Source organism: Crotalus tigris, unplaced genomic scaffold (genome assembly GCF_016545835.1).
Source record: "Crotalus tigris isolate CLP2741 ecotype Arizona unplaced genomic scaffold, ASM1654583v1 scf7180000018275.596634, whole genome shotgun sequence".
In the NCBI taxonomy this organism is placed as follows: domain Eukaryota; kingdom Metazoa; phylum Chordata; class Lepidosauria; order Squamata; family Viperidae; genus Crotalus; species Crotalus tigris.
This window is the reverse complement of record NW_024096919.1, coordinates 288840-302582: the sequence shown is the minus strand read 5'-3', so window position 1 is coordinate 302582 and position 13743 is coordinate 288840. Positions and strand designations below refer to the sequence as shown.

General features: G+C 35.7%; 1 protein-coding gene across 13 annotated transcripts in view; it reads right to left on the bottom strand.

Annotated features, from left to right (window-relative positions):
• Positions 1-8262: 8262 nt before the first annotated feature.
• IQSEC1 (IQ motif and Sec7 domain ArfGEF 1) overlaps positions 8263-13743 on the bottom strand; it is a 270339-nt gene continuing 264858 nt past the window's right edge. For 7 of the 13 annotated variants that reach the window (XM_039349437.1, XM_039349429.1, XM_039349427.1 and 4 more), the window contains one exon: positions 11982-12557. In XM_039349437.1, coding sequence (XP_039205371.1) covers positions 11982-12557 — 576 coding nt within the window. Of the gene's footprint in view, positions 13626-13743 lie in introns of all 13 variants that reach the window. The other 6 variants (XM_039349433.1, XM_039349436.1, XM_039349431.1 and 3 more) reach the window with 4 other exon arrangements.

The following is a 13743-nucleotide window of genomic DNA, read 5'->3' as shown; positions in this document are numbered from 1 at the left end:
TTATTTTTTTAATCACATTTTCCCACGTCCTTTCCCTCCCTCCGTGATGCTCGGTATTTACATTTGCATTAACGCGTACGCTTTTGTCACGCCATTTGGTTTATTTTTAGATATTCGTTTGTGCTACTTTATTTCCATTTTAATTTATGTGTTGTATTTCTCAATATCTATGGAGATTCTCAGTCATCCCTATCAGGGTTGTCCCAAAGATGCTTTTTCAGAAGGCAACTGGACTTTCTTGGTTTTCTTTGAAGGCGTTTCGCTCCTCATCCAAGATGTTTCTTCAGCTCTGACTGGATGGTGGGGAATAGAAGGATTTATATTCCTTGCAGAAAGCTGGTCATTTGCATTCTTTTAGAGAGTCTTTGAAGCCACTTGGAGGTTAGTCTGTGATAAATATACATCAATATGATAAATCTTCAGTCAGTTAAAAATACAGATGGTGAGAGTCAGAAAGAGATAACATTAAGGAAGTAAGATAAACAATAGAGGTAAAAATAGCTGGGTCTGAGGAAGAGGGAAGTAATAAAATAGATAAATAGTTGGTTTTTTTAAGGAAATGGCTAGCCAGGAAGTATAGGAAAGCAGGAAACCATGCCAAATAAGATGAGAGACACAATGAATAGAAAAGCAGGAAAAGAGCTTATTGTGGAGACAAAAATATATTGAGTTTAAAATAACCATAAGAAAATATTTTTTTCTTATTCTTATTGTATATGTGAATATGATTTAGTATGTTATCAGGAAATGTGTATAGGCGGACGGAAAGAGTGTAACCTCATACTACCTCAGCCAATGGGGAAAGAGGAGGGCTGTAGCGGCCGGTGATAGGGATGAATAAAAGAAGGAGATATTTTGGGTTAAAACTTTGGAGAGAACCAAGCTTTGAAAGCTTCTCTCCCCGCTTATTGCAATAAACGAAACAAAAGGCCTTCACTGTGTCTTGGCTGGTTATTGGTCAGGCGAGCTTGCCTCTGGTCACAAAGGAAAGTAGCCAGGAGCACATAACATCTGTGTCCTCAGGGTCATCTGAATGGTGCAAATGGGTGTGTTGCCTTCTTGGAACAGCTGAAAGGACTGTTGTGGAGCTGTGCCTTTTGCATGATGTTTTCTGCCCTGTATCCCTTCACTGTTGAACACAGGTACAGGCTTTGGGGGATGAATCTGTGTTGTCTGCATCTCAAAATGAAATGGAAATGGTTTCTGTAGTTGCATTTTTTCTGGAAATCCGTTCATATTCCTGCACCATTTGAAGGATGTTCGTCCCAAAGTGCATAGTTAAATGTCTATGGAGAGTCTCAACAATTCTCTAAAACAGGGTTCTTAAAACTTGGCCCTTTTGTGACTTGTAGACTTCACAGGCATGCTGGCTGAGGAATTCTGGGAGCTGAAATCCACAAGTCATAAAAGGACCAAGTTTGAAGACCCCTGCTCTAAAAGAATGCAAATGACCAATTGTCTACAAGGAGTATACCATCCAGTCAGAGCTGAAAAAGCTTCTTGGATGAGAACCAAAACATGTTCAAAGAAAAACAAAGTCCTCTTGAAAAAGCACCTTTGGGATTTCCTAATAGTAGATATTTTTTTTTTAAAAAAAGGAGCAGCCTGAATGATCTTGCTTTATTTTTCTCAAAAAAAAAAAGGTAAGGTTTATATTAAAATAGGTCTGCTTTGGACTTTATCATCTGTTGAATCTTAATTTTGTGTTTTTAGGAATGTAAGATAGTTTCTGTTTGGTTGCCTGACTCCACTACAACTCAAGGCACCTTATAGTTAAAAATAAAAAATAAAAACAACATGCATAAAGGAAATAAATAGTATAGAAATTGAAACCAAAAGGGTTCAAGCCATAATCTGGGATAACAACCAGGTAGTTGATAATTATATTTAATATGTTACAGTATGCTCAATTTTTATTGTAGAAGAAACCAATTTGGCAGAGAAAGTGCAAGAAAGGGAGAAGTTTTCTACTACAGACTAATTTTTCCACACACCTGCTTTTTGAATATTTTAAAACTTAATTTTATTATTTATTTATTAATAAATTCTGTTCATTTGAACAGCGTGAGAGACTGGAAAGCAGACTGGCAGGGCTACATCTAATTTTTGAAAATTTCCATCTCTTCCTCCATCTCTTTTAATACCACACAACTGGATAAAGAATTCTGGAGAACCCAAATACTTACATTTTTGTTGCCCAAGACTTCATCTTGGTTTTCCAGATAGTTCTTGCATTTTTGGCAGGTAGGGCCAGTCACTCCCTCTCAGCCCAACTCACCTCACAGGATTGTTGTGGGGAAAATAGGAAGAGGAAGGAATATTAGGTTTGGTCACCACCTTGAATTATTTATAAAAGAACAAAAAAGATAATATAGTACCAAATTTTAGTTGCCATTCCTTATATGGTGGTTCTGATGTAGATAATGAGGTTGTGCCTACCTTCACTTACTAATAAGGCACACCAGAGCTTAATATTGTAACACAGCCTTCACTCCACACCTCTGGCATTTCAAGACATTCCTCCATTTGATTAGGGTGGGGTTTTTTTTAGATCCTGAATGTTTTTCATCTTATACATTCTGATTGTTCTATTTCAAATGATTTATAAAATTATTTTACCTAATATACCTAGACTATATACCCAATTAAAACTGAGGATTTTTTGTTCTAGCATTAATGAAAAATGAGAAATACTACACTCTGTAATTCCTTGATCAGTTTAAAATGTTTTGAATGAAGAGAGTTTAACAAACCAGTTAAATCAAATAACAGAAGTTATGCAGAGAAGCTATTTTTATATGATGAGAGAAGATTTGAGATCTAATCCTACAATATTTTCATGAACAAATAACCTGAATGTCATCAGGTCTTGGTTAGATAAAAGGATTCTGGTTAAACAATACATACAGAACAGGGCTATTTTGCTCTGATTGATGAAGTTGCTTGGATAAGCAATGTCTCAGATTAACAAAGATTGGTCCAGTTGCCATGATTCAACCTTTTGACACCTTTGGCATGGATGATTGAGTCTTCATCGACATATATAACAGGGCTTATTAAATACATTAGCTAATGAGTTCACTATTGTGGTTGGTAAAAGGTGTAACTTCTTCCTATATCAAATTTGACAAAGATTACCTGGATCAGTAGTGGCGAACCTATGGTACGGGTGCCAAAGGCGGCACTCAGAGCCCTCTCTGTGGGCACGTGTGCCCTTGCCCCAGTCCTAGGCCTTCAGCTGGGTTTTATAAAACCTTTTCGCTTTAGGCCTCCGCCGCCATGTGCAAAAAAAAAAAAAAAAAAAAGTTTCAATCAATCAGTCAATTTCAATTTCTCGCGGGGAAAAAAAGATCTCGCGAAGTTGGAATTGATTGATTGAACTTTTTAATCCCACCCAGTCTGCCGTTACCACTGCAGCCATGCCCACCCAATGGGCTACACCCACCCGGCACCCGACGATGCATAAATGGGTTTTGGGTTGCAGTTTGGGCACTCGGTCTCTAAAAGGTTCGCCATCACTCTATCTGGATGATCCAACTGGCTATGAACAATATTCTAGAGAGAGAGGAAAGTGAAACTTTTCAGCATTATAAGATGTTTGGAGAAAATGAAGCATCAGTGCCAACAGAAGAACTTAACCCAAACATGAGATCATTGCAGTGGATATATGATTTGGAGCTGCTTTAGAACCTCAGCATTTGGATAGCTTGCAATCTTTGAGAGGACAATGGATTGTATCAGCAAATTCTACAGAACAATGTCAAGATACTGTATCCACCCGTGAGCTGAAGTTTAATCTGAGTGATGACAGCATGACAACAATTTTAAACAATGAAGGAAATCTACAAGAGTATGACTAAAGTATAACATATTTTGTAATGGTTAAGTCAAAACATTGATCTTAACCCAGTTAAAATTGCAACATGACTCAGTGAGTAGTTCAGTGTGTTGCAGCAATTCTGTATAAAAGAATGGGCCAAAATATCTCCAAGCTGGTGCTCAATAGATAGAAAAATAATTGTTTGAAATAACTCCTGCTAAAGGAGACACAAGAAGTTACTCAATCTATTCACATATTTTTTCTCACAAACTTTTATTACTCTTTATATGTCCTTTACTCACTAAATACGTCTCAATGAAGATATTTTAGATTCATATGTTGATTAAAGAAAATAGTGATTGTTGTCTACAGGTGAATTCTAGTTTAAGATATACAGCCGTATTTTTAAATTATCCATTGTTACTTTGGTGAGTCATCCTTATAAATAATCATAGTTAACCTATTTCAATAACATTTATTAAGAGATTTCCATATATTATTCAGAACATGGCAAACATAATTTTATGACTAAATGACTAAAAAGTTGTGTTTTTCAATTTAATGTGATGCTTTGTGTAATTGTTATTAACTTCAAACTGTTCAATTAACAAATGTTAATTATTAAATTTTCACTATTTAATAATAAATTCTTTGATAGCCAGACTGAAAACCTCATCTTTGTTCTAATTTTTGGAGAGAGAGTCAGAGTACATATGATAAAATTTATTCATTTATTTCACAAAGTATTTGCAAAAATTCATAATTAAAAAGTAGAAGCGGTATATAAAGTAGTTAGAAAAGTGGTCAATGGAAAAATACATATATTTTCATAGGAAAAATAAATTTCATTCCAGTTTTGAAAATATTGATGTAATTATTAATATATTGATCTCAGTGACCTGATGAATCTGTTGTTTCATTAAATACGATTACAGGTAGTTCTTACAACCTTTCATTTAGTGATTATTTGAAGTTACAACAGCACTGAAAACAATGACTTATAGTTGTAGCACATAGACTTATATATCACTTTACAGTGCTTTACAGCCCTAAGTGGTTTAGAGGCAGCATATTGCCCCCAATAATCTGAGTCCTCATTTTACCGACCTTGGAAGGATGGAAGGTTGAGTCAATGTTGAGCTGGTGAGGATCAAACTGCTAGCCTGCAATACTGCATTCTAACCACTGCGCCACCAAGGCTGTCTTATGGCCGTTTTTCAACACGGTCATTGCAGAATCCCCATGGTCATGCGATCAAAATTCAGATGTTTGGCAAATGGCTCCTATTTATGATTGCAGTGTCCTGGGCTTATGTGGATCACCTTTTGCAAGCTTCTGACAAGCAAAGTCAATGGGGAAGCCAGATTCTGTTTATAATCATGTTACTAACTTAATAACAGCAGTGATTTACTTTATAACTATGGCAAGTAAAGTCATAAAATGGGGCAAAACTCACTTAACTGTCTTGCTTAGCAATAGAAATTTAGGGCTCAGTTGTCATAAGTTGAGGGCTACATCTATAACTTTAAACTTAAGCACACTGGAAAACACAGAAAACAAAAAGCTATTTAGAAAAGTAGTAAAAGCTTATTACTATGCTGAATAAATTGTTGAAAGTGTTGTAGTGCTGTGTTATCTTGTTCTGCCATGCTGGATCAACCCAGCATCTGTAAGGCTGGAATATTCATTTTTAGCAGTTAATAACTGCTATAGCATTAACCCCTTTTGACTGTAAATTCTGCAATTGTTTAGAAGCACCTTTCAAAATGAAAGCAAAACACAAGCAGAGGGGAAGTAATATCATTCAGATTCATGGGCTGTTCTCCCTTGCCGAACTTATGGCTTTTCTAGAGACTATTTTCTAACTTAGGTTTTTGTTTCCCACATCTCTCCGGGTGCAACGGAACACTAGTTTATTAGCCTATCTTTGCAATAGTGAATAGAAATTGAAGTTCAGATTTTTGGTGAAAAGCCTCTAATATGAACGCAACACTATTTATGGAGCTGATGTGAAACAGTCTGTAGTTACTCAGAAACTGGATTAAATAATACCGTTATAATAAATATGCTGCCCGAGCAAAACCTGCATCTTAATTGATTTCCTGTGATTTTCTTAACAAGGCTCAATACTTTTGAGTCAGTGACTGTCCCCCCTTGTATTGTTTCCAAAATGAATATATGTCCTCCAATGTGATGTATGCTTTTTAATAACTTGGGAAAATAATGAAGATAACATAAATCTTAGTATTTTGCACAGGAAGGAATGGTAAATTATTTGGGAGTGCAGATAAAAGGGGCAGATAATCTTATGAGGGGCCTTTGGTTGTTCTCTTGAGCTTGGTTGTTTTCTTGCAGATGTTTCATTACCCAAACTAGGTAACATCATTAGTGCTATTATCACTAGCGCTGATGATGTTACCAAGTTTGGGTAATGAAATGTCTGCTAGAAAACAACCAAGCTCAGCGAGCAACCAAAGGCTCCTCATTTCAATCCCGAGCTACAAATATTCTACTTTATAAAAAATCTTATCCTTGAAATATTTATCCTATTTATATGCAGACATTATAAATACAATAACAATTGGGATCACCACAGCCGGTTTATGCCATAATCTTTCAACTTTGATTTTCAGATCTTGATACTTTGTGATATTCTCCAGTTCTTTGTCTTCTACTCTACTGTGCCTACACTTTCTTCTATTCATTCAAAGTTGAAAAGAAGAAAGTGGGCAATTTGGTGTGTTATGAGCCAAGACTTGATCAGTCTGATTTGAAAATCCCACATTTTCACTCATTTTTGACTATTTTTTCAACTATATGTTCCCACCAAATTTTCATTACTGGTACATGTTCTAGTAATATTGCTTCAGTGAATCATTTTGACAACTATGCTATAATAATAATAATAATAGTAAAGTTGGAAGGGACCTTGGAAGTCATCTAGTCCAACCCCCTGCTTAGGCAGGAAACCCTATACCATTTCAGACAAATGGCTGTCCAGTCTCTTCTTAAATACCTCCGGAGTTGGAGCATTCACCACTTCTGGAGGCAGGTTGTTCCACTGGTTAATTGTTCTAACTGTCAGGCAGTTTCTCCTTAGTTCTAGGTTGCTTCTCTCCTTGCTTAGTTTCCACCCGTTGCTTCTTGTCCTGCCTTCAGGCGCCTTGGAAAATAGCTTGACTCCCTCTTCTTTGTGGCAGCCCCTGAGATATTGGAACACTGCTATCATGTCCCCCCTCGTCCTTCTCTTCATTAAACTAGACATACCCAATTCCAGCAACCGTTCCTTATATGCTTTAGCCTCCAGTCCCCTAATCATCTTTGTTGCTCTTCTCTGTACTCTTTCTAGAGTCTCAACATCTTTTTTACATCGCAGTGACCAAAACTGGATGCAGTATTCCAAGTGTGGCCTTACCAAGGCATTGTAAAGTGGTATTAACACTTCACGTGATCTTGATTCTATCCTCTGTTAATGCAGCCTAGCATTGTGTTGGCCTTTTTGGCAGCTGCAGCACACTGCTGGCTCATATTTAGGTGATTGTCCACTAGGACTCCGAGGTCCCTCTCATAGTTACTACTATTGAGCAAGGTACCTCCTATACTATACCTGTGCATTTGGTTTTTCTTGCCTAAATGTAGAACCTTGCTTTTTTCACCATTGAATTTCATTTTGTTAGTTAGTGCCCAGTGTTCAAGTCTGTCCAGATCCTTCTGTATCTTAAGCCTGTCTTCTGGAGTGATGGCTATTCCTGCCAGCTTGGTGTCGTCTGCAAATTTGATGAGTTCCCCATCTATCCCCTTGTCCAAATCTTTGATATAGATATTGAAGAGCACTGGGCCCAGAACAGAGCACTGGGGCACCCCACTACACACTTCCCTCCATGTAGATGCGGTTCCATTGAGGACCACACGCTGAGTATGGCCAGTCAGCCAGCTACGGATCCATCTGGTAGTGGTGCTTTCTACCCCACATTTTTCTATCTTGTCAAGTAGTAGGTTGTGATCTACTTTTTCGTGTATACTTCAGTTGGTGTAATCTTGCATGAGCTGAATGTATTATCTATTATTTCTTTGTCTCCTTCACACACTCTGCACTTTGAATCATATGATCATTTTTCAAATTTGGCAAATCTTTTTCAATTCTATTCACTAGTTCAACTAGCTGGCTCTTGAGTAGTCAAAATCAAGCCTATAGGGTTTTTTTGTTCCTTGTATCATTAATATTAACATCATTACTAATATTCCTTATGATGATTATACAGGAACAGTACAGTAGTTGATGTGAAGCATCTATAGTGAGCATTGCATAATGATTACCAATAAATACAATGTACACTGCAGATCCATTATCTGAAATGAATAAATAAATGCAGTAATCCGTCTTTCCTTACTTTGAAAGTAGTATTTCTCCTTAAAACAATGCAAAATGAGATATCCAAGAATTAAAGTGGCATAAATAATTTTATTCAATTAATATGAAAAAATATATGTTCTACAAAGAATGAGAAACTGGGTGAGTTCAAAGTGATTTATTTGATTTCCCACATAATCACAGTTATAGTTTAACAACAATAAAGTCTGATACTACTTACAAACAAATGCATATTAAAATGAAAGCACTCTTTCCTTTCCAACAGTTACAAAATCTCTTGAATCTCCCTTTACAGAAGCTTCTCGTGAGCATGATGTTTCTTGAAGTCTTTTAACAGTCTGCATTCAATCTAATTCTAACAGTTTAATACTATTCAAAGCTGGGATTTAGTTCCTAGCAGAGACAGGTACTGTATTGTAACCTGTAAAGTGACTGCAGACTTATATTAATACTAATTTACACACTATATACAGTTTAGAGAATTAATTATTCTTCCTACTTGGTCCTGTTTCCACTCCCCTTTTTCCCTCCTTCAAAATTGTATCTTATGATTGGTCATTTTTTCCTTGTATGTACACACTTTTTTTGCAGGCAAGGTGTGATGTGATGATATTTTACAATGGTAACAGCAAAACTCATGCTTAATTGCAGAAAATGCACAGCTGTATATGAAACAGCAAGTCAACATGTAAAGTGTCATTGTTATGTAGCTGCTGACTGCTTTTCAGCTCATTTAAAAACCAAGAAACGAGGTTTCAGCTGCATGCAGTGCTTGATGGAAAATCATCCTACAAGTTATGCTTTTTAAGACTTTTAGCAATACAAGACATTTACATCATAATAGGATAACTTTGGTTTTCTTTACATTGATTTACATTTCATTCTTAATTAAAAGAAATATATAATTAATGGTTGTCCCAGAAAAGATATTTTACAAGGTCCATTTTTTCTTACAGTTTTCACTGAGAGAAAGAGATGTGATGTTCAGTAGTGCTTTATACTGTTTTTAATCAATAAGGAAAACATAATTAATACTTTCCAATATCTACCTTTTAAAAATTTTCTTCAGTAGCATATAAATTGTAATGATTACTTTAGTTTTGCAAAACAAGAAGTCGTTTTTTTTTTTTTTTTTTTACTTTTAAACCTAGAGGTATTTCCCTTCCTTGGATGGTTTGTCTAAATGGCAACAACACTGGATTTTTATGAAATAACATATTGATTGAATGGATGTATTGAATATTTTTTATATTTGTTAATCATCAACATTTGTGATGATTATTTTTTCTGTATAATTATAAAAGATAAAACCTGTATCTAACTAAATGCATATGAATCTAGAAACCTAAAATCTTTCATTGATTTTCCTGGAATATCAAAACAATGAGTATAAAAGATGGATAGCATTTTTAAAATATGCAAATAGATAATACAGATATTAATGCTTGAAATGTAAAATAATGACTATCCAGTCCATTGCTTTTGATATATGCAAATTATACAATGAGCAACACAAAGGAAAAAAATGCCCTATCATATCTTTTCTGGAACAACTTATAAGTTACAATTCAACTTACTATTGGTACAAAGGTTTGAAGAAAAGCTGACATATTTAAATATGTTAACATTTTACTTCAACTAATATCAACAGTAACACTGAAATACTTTGCAAATATACGTTATGGAGAGTGTAGCCTCAATACTACTAACATTAGATGGCATGCATACAGTTGTATTATTCCTTATAAGAAGAAAACCCAAATTTAAATGTGAAGAGATCCTTGGGTTGTGATGTTCCCTCTCAGGTAATCCGCACAATCTAGGACAGCTTGGATAATAACATTATTTTTATTAAAATTTCCTATGAAGTTAAATTAGATGGAGGGAAAACCAAGGACAGGAAAAACTGCTGTGTATTGCATACAAAATAATTGTCAAATTTAAACAGATTGTAAGTGGTTGTTTCTGCTGAATGAAAGTTAACAAAACTACTGAGCTTATTTTTGCTGGTACTCTATATAATCCACATATATTAGAAAATGAGGGAAGAAAACGAGATCAGAAATCACCAGCATAGGAAAGATGTTTCATACGTTATGACTTCTTTCAGAAGCAATAATCAGTTTTTGTTTGGCTTTACCCATCTCTCACTGGAACATTTTTCCTCCTCTTCTTTTAAATCAACATTCAGAATTCTGCTGGTGCAGCTCTGCGGTTCCTTTTGTTTCTGTCTTTTAGATGTAAAGTCGTGACTGAGGTGGCTCAAAATGCTGAAACTACAAAGTATGCTCCGTGTATGATTTTATTTTATTAAAAAAAAATAGGATTTAGGCTTACAAAGAAATATATGGTCTTGCAAATGACTCAGTACAACACATAAGCAACAACAGCACAGTTGGATTTTACAAGATGTCTTGGACTAACTGGACTATGACAGTTCGAGCAGAGACTCAGCCTGCTGAGTGCTGGATAAAACTAACAAATGTGATGAGAAAAATGGTGAGAAAATCCTGCTGCCAGCACATGGCTACATGGAATTACAGTTATAAAAATCTATACTCAATACTAAAATAAACTTTCAAGTTTCTGATTGCTTTCATGTGGAAAAAAAAGTCTGAAGTTTTTATTGATTAAAAACTGAGTATTAAATGGTAAAGAGGCAATGCGGCTGAAAGGAATGGATGTTGGTTATTTCAGGGTCTGAGATGAATGTTCATGCAGCGTATGTAAATACCATCTATGTAAATCTTCATGTGTATTTATTAAAATATACATAAATACAAAACAAATGTAAACTATGTAAGTTCACAGTTATCACAGCCTTTAAAGTGTCTAAGAACTGGAGGAACCAAAATGTAGAGAAAACCTAGAGTAAAGGTTGTCTCATGTTGCTACTGTATAATTACTGCATCTTAACTAGTTTGCTTACCTGAAATAGCAGAGCAGTTATAATACTGAATAAGTATATTATACTAATAGAGTACAAAGCATATTTGATTGCAACAGTTATATGCTATGTTATTTGGCACATTTTGCAAAGATTGCTTAAAGATTTTATTTTTTTAAGTCCATAGAACTTGCTCAATGAGTACTGAAATGCCTGGAATTTGTTCCTTAGTTTTTTGGTCTACACTTCCATTTGCTACTCATCTATTTTACTGCCCTTTATCAGTAAGGGAAATTATGGAAAAGTATATATTGCTAACCTTGTGGACTGAAAAAACTTTGTTCTAAGCATAAATGTTAGCTATGCAGTCTCTCTCTCTCTCTCTCTCTCTCTTTTTCTGTATATATCTATATATCTATATATATATATATATGTCTATATTTATATATTTATATTACATAGAGTTTACTTACGTATTTTCATCAACCATATGAGGTCTACATTTTTTGCCCATTGTAAATTAAAGAGCAAGAATGCCACATTAATTTTATTTCATAGTTTTCCTTTTATTCTGAGTAAGTTATGTTTTCATTACTTGTTAAAAATGGTCATGCGGATGAAAAAAGGTAGCTTAACGTTTTCAGCAAGCAGCATATTTTCAAGGCTACTAGAGAAAAAGGAGGGAAAAGGTCACCACCGAACTGTTAAGACCAGCACTGTGAGGTTAATATGCATTGATCCATTGAGTCCTTAAGGCAAAGGAGTCAATTAAGTTGCTTCTGGTTCAGATCTTTTAAAATAAATTAAAAAAATAACCAGCATTATAGGCTGCTTCTGTTTCCTGTAAGTGCCTTTACATCTAGGCCTAGAGCTACAGCTGTGGCTGGGTGGCTGGCTGGTTTCTAGACTATTGTGCTGATGCCGCTATGCTTGGGCTTCGTGCTGGCTGAAGAAGAAGGGGCTATTGGCTGTGCATGGTGATGGGAAGGATGTGCCAAATGAGGAGGGGGCAAGGGAGGATGGGGAGCGTGGGAATATGGGGTGTGGGAATGTGGCAGGTACGAATGCTGGGCATGAGCTACATGCTGCGAGTGTGGCCCATGATGGTACTGGTGCGGATGCTGGATGTGCTGGGGCGGATGATAGTGATGGTGATGGTGATAAGGAGGTGGGTTCTGCATATGGCAGTACTGAGAGTGGTGGCTGTGCACTTGTGCCTGGGTCTGCCCTTCAGCCGGACCCGGGTGGTGCATGGCAGGAGGATGTGGAGAATGCTGCGGGTGTGACATTATGGGAGGGTGCTGAGGTGGCAGTGGTGGGCCAGATGCTGAATGGCCTTGGGAAGGCTTTCCTCGCTTACTACCAAATAAGGACCCTAGTAGTGAGGAAGAATTAGGCATAGTCTGGTGAGGGCGAGATGGACACTCTCGGGTTGATGTAGCTCTTCGGCGCATATGAGGACTGCTAATGATGGACCCCTAAAAAGAAATTAATAGAAAATAAAAATTAAAAAAATCTTAAAAATATGTGTAAAAGAAAAAGTTCACAATGACCATCATGTTTTCTTTAAAAGCTCATATGGAGAAATAGCTGTATGAATTGCAGGAGAAATCTGATTGTCTCTTTCTTTTTCTGCCAATTTCTTTTTTCAAGTTGTAAGTGGATAATAAATCCTAAGTATGATCCATTAACAAATACTGGTGGCTTTCTTAAAAAAAAGAACCCTGAAATTATTAAATCATAAAAAGTAATCAGTTACCACAAACTGTTTGATTTTGCTTTACATTGTTTATCCTACTAAAAATATAGTCATATTATTTATTTTTCTCTTCAAGGACAAAAATATATACAGTTATGTTGAATTAGCCTGAAGGCAGTTACACATTATTAATAGTCAGATTTCATGGTAAAATTTTCAGTAGAATTATAATTAAAATAGCCTGATTCTCTTTGTAATGTAGAAAATAAGTATTTTCTTGTAAATAGATTGCTTCTATTTGTTTGCAGGTTGATGTGCTGTCTAGTATTTTCAACTATTTATCTTTTAGGTATCCAAATTTCTTGTTAGTCTCTGGATGCTTTTGTTTTCTTTACAGACAATTAACTGCCAATGCTTTGTGTGCTATATTATGTGGACTGCACTCTATTCAGTTTTAACATACATACATACGTACATACATACACATACACACAAATCTGCAGGCTGAATTCAAAGACATGAACAATATATAAATGGTTTGAAGATGAATGAAATCTCATGAAATCCACATTGAATTCACCTGTTTTATTTGTTTTTTTTCCCATGCCCTATCTATGCAATTCCATGATGTCACGACTGCATACATTTCACAATTTAATTAGAAAGTAAGCAATGTGAATGACTAAGCATGAATTCAATATTTTGCGTTAAATAACGAATAGCACAATAAGTGCACTGTGTAACAAAGAACCATCGGGCCTTTACACAAGGACCAGAGTGACAGTGGCAAAAGGGCACATCATATTCATTTAGTCATGCTTGCAGGAACAGAAGGGGATAACAGCAGCTGAAATAAAAAAATGATGCATGATCTAAACAGACCAGAAATAGTGTTGGTTTTTCAAAGGCTAAAACTATAAAGCCTTGGCATGCATTTTATTTGAGGCAGGCAGGTTGTATGTTAG